The sequence below is a fragment of the Callorhinchus milii genome, unplaced genomic scaffold (assembly GCF_018977255.1).
Source record: "Callorhinchus milii isolate IMCB2004 unplaced genomic scaffold, IMCB_Cmil_1.0 Scaffold2, whole genome shotgun sequence".
NCBI classification, from domain to species: Eukaryota; Metazoa; Chordata; class Chondrichthyes; order Chimaeriformes; family Callorhinchidae; genus Callorhinchus; species Callorhinchus milii.
The window spans coordinates 69933232-69945807 of NW_024704743.1; the positions used below are offsets into that span (position 1 = coordinate 69933232).

At 40.2% G+C, this 12576-nt stretch overlaps 1 protein-coding gene across 2 annotated transcripts in view; it reads left to right on the forward strand.

Moving 5' to 3' along the window:
* Positions 1-12576, forward strand: part of LOC103181254 (inactive phospholipase C-like protein 2) — an 82909-nt gene that overhangs the window by 28196 nt on the left and 42137 nt on the right. For both annotated transcript variants that reach the window (XM_007897593.2, XM_007897595.2), the window contains exon 2: positions 5860-6060. In XM_007897593.2, coding sequence (XP_007895784.1) covers positions 5860-6060 — 201 coding nt within the window. The remainder of the gene's footprint in view (positions 1-5859; positions 6061-12576) is intronic.

A 12576-nucleotide genomic window follows, 5' to 3' on the forward strand; every position in this document is an offset into this window, starting at 1 on the left:
TCTTAAACCTTTTCAATTCATTTTGAATTAGAGGATGTTCTGGAATATTAGCCAATCTTGCTGAGAGTGATATTTAACTTCAAATGCTACTGTGAAGCTTTTGCACCTCAATATCAAAGCAAGAAATCCTTCTCATGAATATTGTAATTGACTTGTTTTGAAATATATTCCTAATATGGCATGTAGAAGGTCATGTGGTAGTTTTTGCATCTCCTGAGTAAAAGACTTTTCTCCCTCATATTTGTTCCTCTTTTAATCACCATCTCATTGTGTATATAAACAACATATCAACCATCAAATGTAATTCACCTCTGTAATTCACCTTGAATATCAGTGATTTTATATGTAACTTCCAAAAATGCATTGTGATATGATCATTCTTGTGATGTAACATTGTACAACTTTTTTTCTCACTGCCCCAATATATTGATCTCCCCAATTGCAGGTGGTTATCTTCAGAGCAACACTTTATATGGTTGCCTCTCATTATTCTTCATTGACACATGATGCATTTTCCTATTTGCCAAAATACAAAGCTGAAGATCTTCCAAATGTTGATTTGTGTTCTGTATGAGTGTGTAAGTGTGTTGTGTGAGCATATATGTGTGTGTATGTGTGGGGGGAGGGGGGTGGGTACTTATGGATTTATTTATAACACATAATATAACCTTTGCATTGTGAATTGCGTCAGGCTGCTTTTAAAGATCTGTTTACTTTTCATCAGTTTCTTGAACACCCTGAGCTTGGGGTATTGTCTCACGTAACCCTGAAAAGCCCTGAACAAAGAAATGTGCAAGACAAGAAAATGGATTACTAAATACAATTATTTACTATCTCATTATAATTCCCAATGCCCACCACCATCAACAATCTCTTAAAACTGTCAACACTTCTTTTCAAATGACATCCTTGGTAAATGCTTTGCATGTTCACCACCCTTTGCAAAATGTAGTTAAGCTAAACGGCTCATTTTCCCTTGTCTAAGCTTGGGATTTTGATCACTTGTTGGGGACTGCTTGACTATTATCAAGCATATTACAGGGGTCCACCTCATCATTTTTTATTAGTATCAGGAAAATTCATTGTGATTAGCCCTTAATTTTCTCTGTTGTAAGCATTCCCAGTGTTTGCAGTTTCTCTTTACAGCTCAGGGGTGTAAGCTCACATATTAGTTCAGTTGCTCATTTTGGGACATTAACGTTATTATTTCATCATCGCTGCATTATGACATGTGTCTCAGCAAGATTACTGATATTCTGGTACAATAATAACCAAACCGATAGACTGGTTTATACCCTTGAGCTGCAAAATAAAATGAGGCTGCACAACTGCTGCCAAGGAACCACCTTGAAATAGATATTATCCCTGGTCTTCTGGTAGCCACTGCTGGAAGCAGCAAGCTGCAAGGGGGTTACTACTACCATTTTTTTCTAGCCACTCAGCATGAACACTGGGCTAAATGGTGGGACATCATGCTGGGTGCCCCCAATTATGGAATCATGGTTCTGCATTGGCGTGGTATTGTGATTTTCTCATTTTCCCGTATGCACTGTCTTTGCATCTCTACTTTTTGGAAGAAGTTTGCTAAATTAGTGTTAATTGAGCGGGAAATTTTTGTGTCTCAGACTCGATTCTGTGGGACCCTAACTTAGGCTGGATGACAGATACGAGAATGTTTCATCCCATAAATCTAATTTGGGAATAAATCTTGATTCCAGATGCAATGAATTATATACTGTACAACATTCAAATTGTTTTATTGCCAAATGGTCATGTCGCCTCTTTGAAACCACAGTTAATGAATGGAATAAAGATTTGGGCACCTGCTGTTTATCAAACACACGAAACCAGAGAGGATAGTAACACAATACTAAATGGAGCAGTTTGGTTCATTGATTAATCAGGTAATGTGTAAGAGTGGTTCGTGGTGTACTTTTTGTTGTTGAGTATTATATTATGAAGTAGAATCAGACAAATGTAAAGATACACAGAATGTTTCTGTGCTGAAGAAATATTGCAAATAAATAAAGTAGACCCAGGAAAGAGAATTCTTAACTAATTTAGAATTTTTTTTGAAACATTGTTTTGTTTTGAGAGAAATATACTTCAACATGGAAAATATTATTGCAGTTCATAAAGGGTATCAACAAGAACGATTTACAATTTAATATAATTATATAGAATCTTTCAAGTTTGGAGTGCAAGCGAAAGTAATAATAATTATTATAAAAATGATTCTTGCATTTGATACAGTGTCTTTCGTATCATTGAGACATCTCAAAGCGTGTTACAGGATGCATTGTAAAGTGGATAGACTGTGCATTTTGTGAGTGAAATGCTCAGTTGTGCACAGCAATGTCCCACAAATAGTCAGGGAGTGAGTGACCAATTTTATTTGGAGGATTGTTGGGCAGGACACTGGGAAAAACTCACTTCTCTTTTCAAAAAGTGCCTTGGGATCTTTAATGTCCACCTGAATAGGCAGATAGGACCTAGGTTTAACGTCTCAACTGAAGGACGGCATTTCTGACAATGCAACACCCCTCCAGCACTGCATTGGAGTGTGTTAACTTAGACTAAGTGATTCCAAGTCCCCGATGTGGGGCAGGCTGAACACAAAGAGTCGAAAATGCAGATCTTATGGTGGGTTTGGAAGACAGGAAGGAGGGGCTAGGGAGAGGGACTCCAGGATGGAGTTTCAGAATAGCTGTAAGTTTGCCCACTGATAGAGGATTGGGTGGGGAGACATGAAGAACAACAAGAAAATTACTTTTGTAAAGCTCCTTTCATGTCAGGAGGATGTCCCAAGGTGCTGGACAGATAGAGTTTCGGACCCGAGTTGGGGGTCGGGGAGTGTGGAGGGTAGAAGGCGGAATCAGGGAGATCAAAAGACGGTCGAAGAGGAGGGTCTTGAGATGGGTCTTGAAGGTGGCAAGGGAGGGGGCAAGGCAGAGGGACTGCAGGATGGAGTTCCAGAGGGTGGGGGCAGAGTAGCAGAAGGCCCGCCCGTCAATAGTGGGGCGAGCAAGGTGGGGGGCGTGAAGCAGGCCGAGCCCGCTGAGTGGAGGAAGTGGGCAGAATGGTAGGGGGTTAGGAGGTCGCAGAGGTAGGGGGGAGCAAAACCATGGAGGGCTTTGATGGTGAGGATCAGGATCTCGAACTGTATCCTCTGTGTGATGGGAAGCCAGTAGAGTCGGGTGAAACTAAGTGGAGGGAGGGATGGGGAAGGACTGTTGTCAGAGGTATGGTGGGATGAGACTGGATCTCTTGCGAGTGGAAAAATTATTTTATTCTGGTTATTTCATTGATTTTTCCAGAAGATAATACTAGATAGTGTAGATGGGATTCATCAATAGTGCTTCCACCATTAATGATATGTAAAATTAAACTAATTGCAAAGGATGAAATGCAACAAGAACCCTGATTGCTTGAGCCATGTATTTCTGAACCGCCATCCCACCCTAAGTCTCCTGGCAATACATTCTTCAAAGGAAATATGTAATAGTCTCAGTGCATTCAGAGTGAGTTGTAATAATAAAGCTCACCGATTTTAATTAAAATATAAAAAAACTATAATTTAAAAAAATACCCTCTGGGTAAGTATCTTATTTCATGCTGAAAATCTGAGCTGCAAAGTTTCTTAGCTGCTGTAATGTTACTCCCGGGTCTGAGTGCTAGGTTTCAGAGTACCACAGCAAAACAATTGCCAGTGTTTACAATCAGTGCATCTTGGATTCTGTTATTATGTTCATTCTCATATTCTAACTCTTTCTGTTAAAATCTACAGCAGAATATGTGTGACTTTAGACATTCTTAGTGTCCAACATTACAACTCATTGAATGATACTCTTGGTTTGGCTGCATGAATGGTTCATTATCTGAGCACGCATCTGACCAATTCTATCCTTACAAGGGGTACAAATAAAGTGCAGTTAGCACAAGGCTAAATAAGAAGTGTTGTCAAATTTGTGATTTGCTGAAATGTACCTGCAATTTTGTTTGAACTCAGTAATTGTTTCACTGCATGTATCTCACCCATTTTTCTCCAGTAAATCCAAATAAATCCAATGCAATTTGCATCCCATTTACTCCACTCTCTCACGTAAAAAGTGCTGGGGTATGTGTGAGAATAGAGGATTGCAAGATGTAGCTGGGAAATACTGACATCCTCCTGCGGTAACATCTGAACTCCTACAAGGTTCTCACTTATGCTGGCTGAGCAGAGAACTTTTGAGTGTCTGACAGCAGTAGGAGGTGAATCGGTCGACCATTGGGATCTGAAGTTGGTGTCTTCAATCTCAGCTGCTAGATTGGACTGGGCTTTAACTGTGAAGCCTGTCAAAAAACAACTGTGACCACTGTTGTATAACTTATGCATTGTGATCAAAATACAGAGAGACATGGAATCTTTACATAGTGAGGTTAAGTGGTAGGATAACACTATGTTATTAAAGCATGAGGAAAGCAACTGAGATATTTAAGCCTGTAATAGCTTTGATTGTTCAAATGATTAAGACTGTACATATCCCATATCTGCCCCTCACCATGTGAGCACAACATTAGGATAGTAAATAAACAAGCATCCAAGAAACTCATTTCAATCTATCCCTCAGTAACTCTCACTACAACATTGTGACCATTTGTGAATCTTCTCCTAGCAGATATTGAAACATAACACAACAACTTGCATTTATATACCGCCCTTCACACAGGATAGCATCCCAGAGCGCAATAAATTGATACCTATTGATCCCATAGGCATCAATTTATTGACTGGCTTATTACGTAGGAGTAACACCATCTTTTATTTCTTTTTTGGTCAGCTAGGTGTCTGAAACATGTGGAAATCTGTCACCATGCTTAAGAGTATCTAAACCAAACTGAGAAGTCCACACTTGTGTGTCACCTAAACATCAAGGTGGCTGAACGTCACAAGTTGTCTTGTAAAGTAGTCCTACCATGCTAAAGGCAGAAGTCTGTCAGATAGCTGATGAGGAAACTCTGAGGTTTAGGACCACAACTACTTGCAGGTGTTACCTTGAGTTTGTGAACACACATTCATAAAATCAGCAAAAATCTGCTTGTCCAATGTCAAATGAACAAATCAAGACTATCTTTCTTGAGGGGGTGTTGGGGGAGCTAAGCAGGGTTTCCTTGATGCTGAACTGGCTCCAAGGTGACATGCTTGACAACGTAATATTGGAATTGATCAATCAATTAAAATACAATAAATAATAGAGGACAGGATGGCTCGGTAGCACAATATTTTCACTTCTCCAACTTGTTGAAATCCAGCCTAGATTGACGCATCATCTCTCAGCTGGCTTTGACGTTTCCTATGTAAAATGAGTTTGGGCATTCGCAAGTCAGGTTCCAGTAAGTGTGGGTCCACAATGCAAAACTGCTGTGAATTACTGTAATTGGTAATCTCACTTTGAGAATCCACAGAAATGCTTTTTATAAAAAAAAGATTGAAATTTGGATTAAAGACCACTTTATTTTACAATGGAAAATGGAGAGGTTGCGGCTGGGTTGAAGGTTATTTGCTTTGCATTTGCCTCTGGCTTACTTGGACTGGATAGCTGGATGCTGAGACTGGATGCCAGAAACAGACACATATTTCTCCATTGTTTTCATTTAAACATCATAAACCATTATCAAAGGTATAAATGAGTCACAAATAGCACGTTTTTTTTTAAAAATCCATAAACAGCTGTTGGAAGTAACAAACATGTTCAATATCACCTCAGTGTATTGTTGGTGGATTGTACAAGATAATGTTATCAGTAAGCACAGTGTCAAATAATTATTCACAGTTTTAAGTTGCTAATGTAACATTTTCTTATTTTCTCTTTCCAGAATGCAATAGTTTCATTCAAGGAATTGTGTGGCCTGTCCCCGGTTTCTAATCTACTACAATGCATTATGGCCCTGTCCACCCTGCTGAGCAATGATCATGTTCCTATCGTAGTATTGAATCTAAAAGCTGATTATCCAGCAATGGAGCCCCAAGGAGTGATCCCAGAAGTTCTGAGGAAGGTAGTGACTGCATATGATGTGGTAAGTAACTACAAAGATCTGCTTACTATTCTTCACAAGAGCTTAGTTTGTTATCTTAATGCCTCTTACACGTAAAGTACCACAGATTTGAGAGTGGTGACCTCAGCAGCACAATAATATGTTTTCGTGCTATCTGCATGAAGCTCTCTGTGCGTTTGTCTAGTTCTCACAAATTCAGTCCGATTTTCATTGTTTGCAATAGAATGAGGAACGGGCATTCAGCTCATAGAACTCACTCATTCCACAGAATGTCTAAAAGCAATCCTATCATGGATTCCACTTCACACACTCTTTAGTGAATGTTCTGCATAGATACTATACTCCTTGATCCCCTTCAAAACTTCCAAAATATTTATCAATTCCCTCAGCTCTCTCTTCTTTCCTTCATAGCCAACATGCTCTCTTCCCCAGCCCCACCAGCACAGAACCCACTGTCCTGTAATTCTACCTCCCAGGCTGCAGCTATATCCTCAATAGTCTAAGCTAACACTCCAATGCAATGCTGAGGGTGGGAGGGTATTCCATTGTCAGAGGCGCCGTCTTTTGGATGAGACGTTAAACAAAGTCCCTTCTTCCTTATCTGTTATAATAATAATAATAATCCTTGCATTTGATACAGTGCTTTTCACGTCGGGAGGACATCCCAAGGTGCTTCACGGAACACACTGTAAAGTGAATTGACTGTATAATTGTGGGTGAACGCGGCAGCCAATTGCGCACAGCAATGTCCCACAAACAGTCGTAGATTGAAATTGACTAATTTATTATTGTTTTTGGTTTTGGAGGGATTATTATTAGGCTCTGTGTGGAGTAAGGAAACTTGCCCAAGGTTTCGCCCTGCCTGGAATTGAACTCGGGTCTCTCGCTTGCAAAGCGAGTGCTCTAACCACTGAGCTACAGGACTCCATGACTGTTCAGGACTGTTCAGATGTCAGTCAAAGATCCTATGGCACTAAAAGAAAAGGGAGTTTGTCCCGCTGTCCTGGCCAACATCACCCCCACACCCTCCAAGTAAAAATTAGTCACTCACTCCATGGCTGGTTGTGGGACATTGCTGTGCATAACTCGCTGCCGCGTTTCACCTGCAAAGTAGTCACTCGACTTTACAATATTCGCTTTGTGATTCGCTTTGATATGTCTTAACGATGTGAGAGGTGCTATGTCAAATGCAAGGATTATTATTAATCTGTTTCATATATCTACTACTCCGAGGAGAAAAAAAAATCTATAGACCCACTTGAGCCTTCAATACTACTAATTATAATAATCCTTACATTTGATACAGTTGAACCAATTTAATTTGTATTAAGTGAAATTAAAAATTCAATAGTATTCAAAGACTCACTCCTAACTAAATATCAGCTGTTTATACTTATTAAAATTGTTTTGTTTTTTATTATTAATCCTTACAGTTGATTTAGCACCGTATCATGTCATCAAAGCGCTTCATAGGGTTTACTTCATCAAAGCGCTTCATAGGGTTTTCAGGGGCATAACTTTACAGCTGTTCAGAATCTAATCAGGTACTGGGCTGCTCTTGGTTTGTTTAGCACAGAGAAAGCAGGTGACTGCATCAGGTCTACATACAAATCTTGACGCAAATCTTCTGTTCCACAGCACTTGTGTTAAGGGTAGTTTGGAATTATTTTGCACTGTTTACATGTGAGTATTTAACACAGGTGAACCTAAGAGCAACTACTCATGAGAATGTGCATATTGTCTGAATACAAATGGGCAATGATCAGAGGAGAAATGTTTATCCTTCTACACGTGTTGGAAGTGAACAGCAGAGCAGAAATTAGGATGGCCAAAGACAACTTGCTCTATTTTTGTATTCTAGTTTTTTTATATATTTTTAAATTAAACGTATATTGTTTGCCACAAGTGATTACTGAAGCTGACACCATCATAACATTTATAAGATTTGTGGAGTCCTGTAGCTCAGTGGTTAGAGCACTCGCTTTGCAAGCGAGAGGCCTGAGTTCAATTCCAGGCAGGGTGAAACCTTGGGCAAGTTTCCTTACTCCACACACCTAATAATAATCCCTGCCACGTTTGCCCACAAATATACAATCAATTCACTTTACAGTGTGTTCTGTGAAGCGCTTTGGGACGTCCTCCCGACGTGAAAAGCGCTATATCAAATGCAAGGATTATTATTATTATTATTATTAAGATATTTGCATAAATTATACTAAGAATCCTTGCATTTGATATAGCAGGTTATCACACCGTTGACACGTCTCAAAGCACTTCACAGAATATACTGTAAAGTGGAATTACGAGGCACACAATAAAGAGTACGGAGAAAAAGTGGTGAATTGGAATTGGAGTAAATAGTTCCATTAGAGCAGATAGCTACTACCACCTTAGGCTTGGTGGGCTGAATGGATTCCTTCTGTGCCAGAATTTTTATGATTCTAGACTCTTATTGGAGTCCTGTAGCTCAGTGGTTAGAGCACTCGCCTTGCAAGCGGGACACCTGGGTTTAATTCCAGGCAGAGGGCGAAATCTTGGGCAAATTTCCTTACTCCACACGCCTAATAATAATCCCTCCAAAACAAAACAATAATAAATTGGTCATTTTCAATCCACGACTGTTTATGGGACACTGCTGTGCGCAATTGACTGCCGCGTTTCGCCCACAAATATCCGGTCAATTCACTTTACAGTATATTCTGTGAAGCGCTTTGACACATCGAGAAGACGTGAACAGCGCTATATCAAATGCAAGGATCATTATTATTATATATTATTATTTAGTCAGCTGAGTATCTGACCTGCACAGCACCCATACATAAGTATCTCCAGACCAAAACTATAATAATAATCCTTGCATTTGATATAGCGCCTATCCCCCTACTTACCTGCCCGTACCCTCCGTTCCTCTGGCTCCGGTCTGCTCCACGTCCCCCGCCCCAACTGCCCCACCATCGGTGGCCGGGCCTTCAGCCTCTCAGCCCCGAGGCTCTGGAACTCTATCCCTCAGTGCCTTCGCCGCCTCCTCCCTTTCCTCCTTCAAGGCCGGTCTCAAGACCTTTCTCTTTGACTGTGCCTTCAGCTCCCCTCTCGACTCTCTACCCCCTCCTCGCTCCCTCCCTTCCTTCCCCTCACCCTGACCATTTCCCCCCCCTGCTCGGGTCCTGACCCAACTGTCCAGCGCCTTGGGACGTCCTCCCGACGTGAAAGGCGCTCTATAAATGAAATCTTGTCGTTGTTGTTGTTGTAAACACATCTTCGAGACAACTCAAAAAACGACTAAGAGTTCCACACATGCACAGTGTCTGTTTGTCTGGAATGAAGTGTGTACTTTCTGCCCAGAGGAATACAACCTGCTTGTCTAACTCCAGAGACCTTAGGCCCAATTGGGGAGAGCTGATCTAAAACTGGCAATGTACTATTGCTGAAATTTAACTGGAAGCTAAATCTGCACAGCTCACCTTTGAGGAACACAACAACATAAGTATGTTCAAGGACAGAAAAGACTATTATAGTACATCTGGTGAGTCTCAGTTTAAATACAAATTTAGAAAAAAACTATACAATTCTAACTCTCATACCCTCAATTGAATTTTTCTTCAAATAGCTACCTAATTCCTTCTTAAATTTGCTAACAATTTGTCTCCCTGGCTACTCTATTTGCCACTTTCTGTGTAAAATAATTAAATTTGAACTGCTGATCTTGAGTCTGAGTCACCTTGTTCTACGTTTTTAACAATAATTATCTCATCTATACCCTTCAGGTTCATCTGCGGGGAGTGGGGACAGAAGCTCATATCCCCAGCATATGTTTCACTGATATCCAGGGGCTGATTCTCCACTGCTTGTTAAATTTACCGACGCCAGTGATGGGAGTTTGTAATTGGAAAATCTAATCATAAACTCACACCAACACGATTGGCAACCAGCAACCAGCTGAGAATCATTCCCTAGAGGCTGTTTTGTTTTAATTGACTGTTTGTGATTAGTTTATTTTAGAAGTTTAGTAGCTCTTATTTAATTTGATGCTGAGATAAAAAGACCTAAGGTGATTATCACCGTGTTAGTTTTTTTTCTGAAATCAAAGTGATTTTTTTCAGGTAGCTGCTTGCTGTTTTTCAAATTCATATGCTATGTCTTATTAATCTTGTGAAAAATTGTTTCAGATCTTGTAAAAAATGTTTCAAGCACAGATAGGATATGGAATGCCATTCTGGTTGTTGAGACACAATCCATATTAGTTTTTAAAAGGGAAGTAAATAGATATCTAAAATGGTGTAACCTCCAGGGGTATCAGGGGAGAAATCGTAGGCAAATGAGACTGAAATGATTGCTCTTTAAAAGAGACAACACATTCACAATGGTCCGAATGACTTTCTTCTGCGCTGTACATTTCTATGGTTCTATTACATTGTTGAAAAGTGTCAAAGTGCATATGTAATCTTATTGTGAATTATAGTGCATATTATACTGTGTATTTATAGGCAAATGTGGCAGCAATGTCCCACAAACAAAATGACCAATTTTATCTGGAGGATTATTGGCCAGAACACTGGGAGAAACTCCATTCTCTTTTTTGTGTAGTGCAATGGGATCTTTAATGTCTAGTTGAACAAGCAGACAGAACCTCAATTTAACGTCTCACCTGAACGATGGCAACTCAAACAATACTGGGTTATATTGTCAGCCTAGACTATGAGTTTAATGGCCTGATGTGGGGCTTGAATCTTCTGACTCAGAGGCTCTCTTGCCTCTGAGTCAGAAGATTCAAGTCTCACGTCAAGACATTGACTCAGAGTACCAATCGAGCCAGCTTGACACCCTGCTATAAAATTCTATGTAATTATATATAATGAGTAGCAGTGACTTTGCAGTCAGGAGCAATGTAATCATTGAAGTGAGCAAGGGTGATAGAGCAAGAGTGCTCACTTTTATACAACAGAATCTTCCGTGCAGTTAACAATTTAAAGACTAGTTCTGTGCATTCAACTGAATAGGAAATCCATGTATAAGCAAATTAAACTGTATCTGTGTACATACTTACATAATGTGGACCTGATTTTAGTTTGATATGTGCATTGATCTGTGCTTCATAATACTCCGAGGCACAGTTCTGTGCAAGCTCTTCGGCTACGTTTCAAGGTACTGAATAAATATGGATTAGTTAATTTACATTGAGTTTTGGCATCCCAGATTCCAGAGGGCATTGGCTAGGAAATGGCCTTCCAAGTGCTGAAGCTGCATCCTTCCATGATCAAATATGAGCAGATGGCAAGAGTGAAGAAAAAAAATGATATTTCTAGATAGGACTATCAGGATCAAGCATGCGTAAATTAAAGGGTCGAAATTCAGGGCCCTACTCAATGAATGCAAAACAAATGGAATTTGGGGAAAAAATTAAAATATATCGTGCAACATATATATGAAATTCCATAGCAATTTTTTTTGTGTGTAAAGCATCAATATGCTACTGGCATCCAGTTATAGTCATAGAAACATAGAAATCTACTGCGCAATAGGAGGCCATTCGGCCCATCAAGTCGACACCAGCTCACAGAGCAAGAAGATCAATTCAATCCCATTGCTCCACCTTATCCCCATACCCCTTCAAGCCTCTCTACTTCCCTATAAGTCCTCTCCCTTGATTTGACATGAATAAAATGGAGTTTTATTGCATATGGAAAACTCTATCAAATAAACATGTTCTTGTCAGATTGAGGTGGGGATGGGAGTTGGAAATGGCATTATGGGTGGTTATGTAGGTGAATCTGCAGTTGTATTGCATTATCCTGTGGAGTCCTGTAGCTCAGTGGTTAGAGCACTCGAGAGATTGGGTTCGATTCCCGGCAGGGTGAAACGTTGGGCAAGTTTCCTTACTCCAAATGCCTGATAATAATCCCTCAAGAAAAATAAATAAAATAATAATTTGGTCGCTCAATCCACGACTGTTTGTGGGACACTGCTGTGTGCGATTGGCTGCGGCATTTCACCCACAAATATTCACTTTTCAATATATTCTGTGAAGTGCTTTGAGACATCTAGAAAATGTGAAAAGCTCTATATCAAATGCAAAGATGATTACCTATTATTCTCCAGCAGCTCTTCGAGCAGTGCCTCAGGCATTTTATCTTCTGGCTGCAAGGTGGAGCGTTTGTCAATCCCTCCAGCTCCTGGGAGGATAGGAGATCTCCCTCAGATGATCAGCAGGAATAGGAGGCAAACTATATCATGAATCATCTGCTAGTCCATAACATCTGTATAATCCCCAGCAACATCTGGGCTGTCTGGCCAGTTGGTTGCTCCTTTTCCAGAATGTGACATATGGGTTTTGCTAAATTAGTCTGTATAACCTTGGCAAAGACCTTCACAGGCCATTTGTATAGATATGACAGCTCTCAGGCCCTGACTGCACATTTCTGTCAGATGGCTGTCAATTTCCGACCCCCACCGCACTCTTTTCCATGGCAGACTAGCAAAGCATAGCAACCTCCAACCATATGATGGATTCCTTTAACATTGCAGTTAGACGGTATGTGC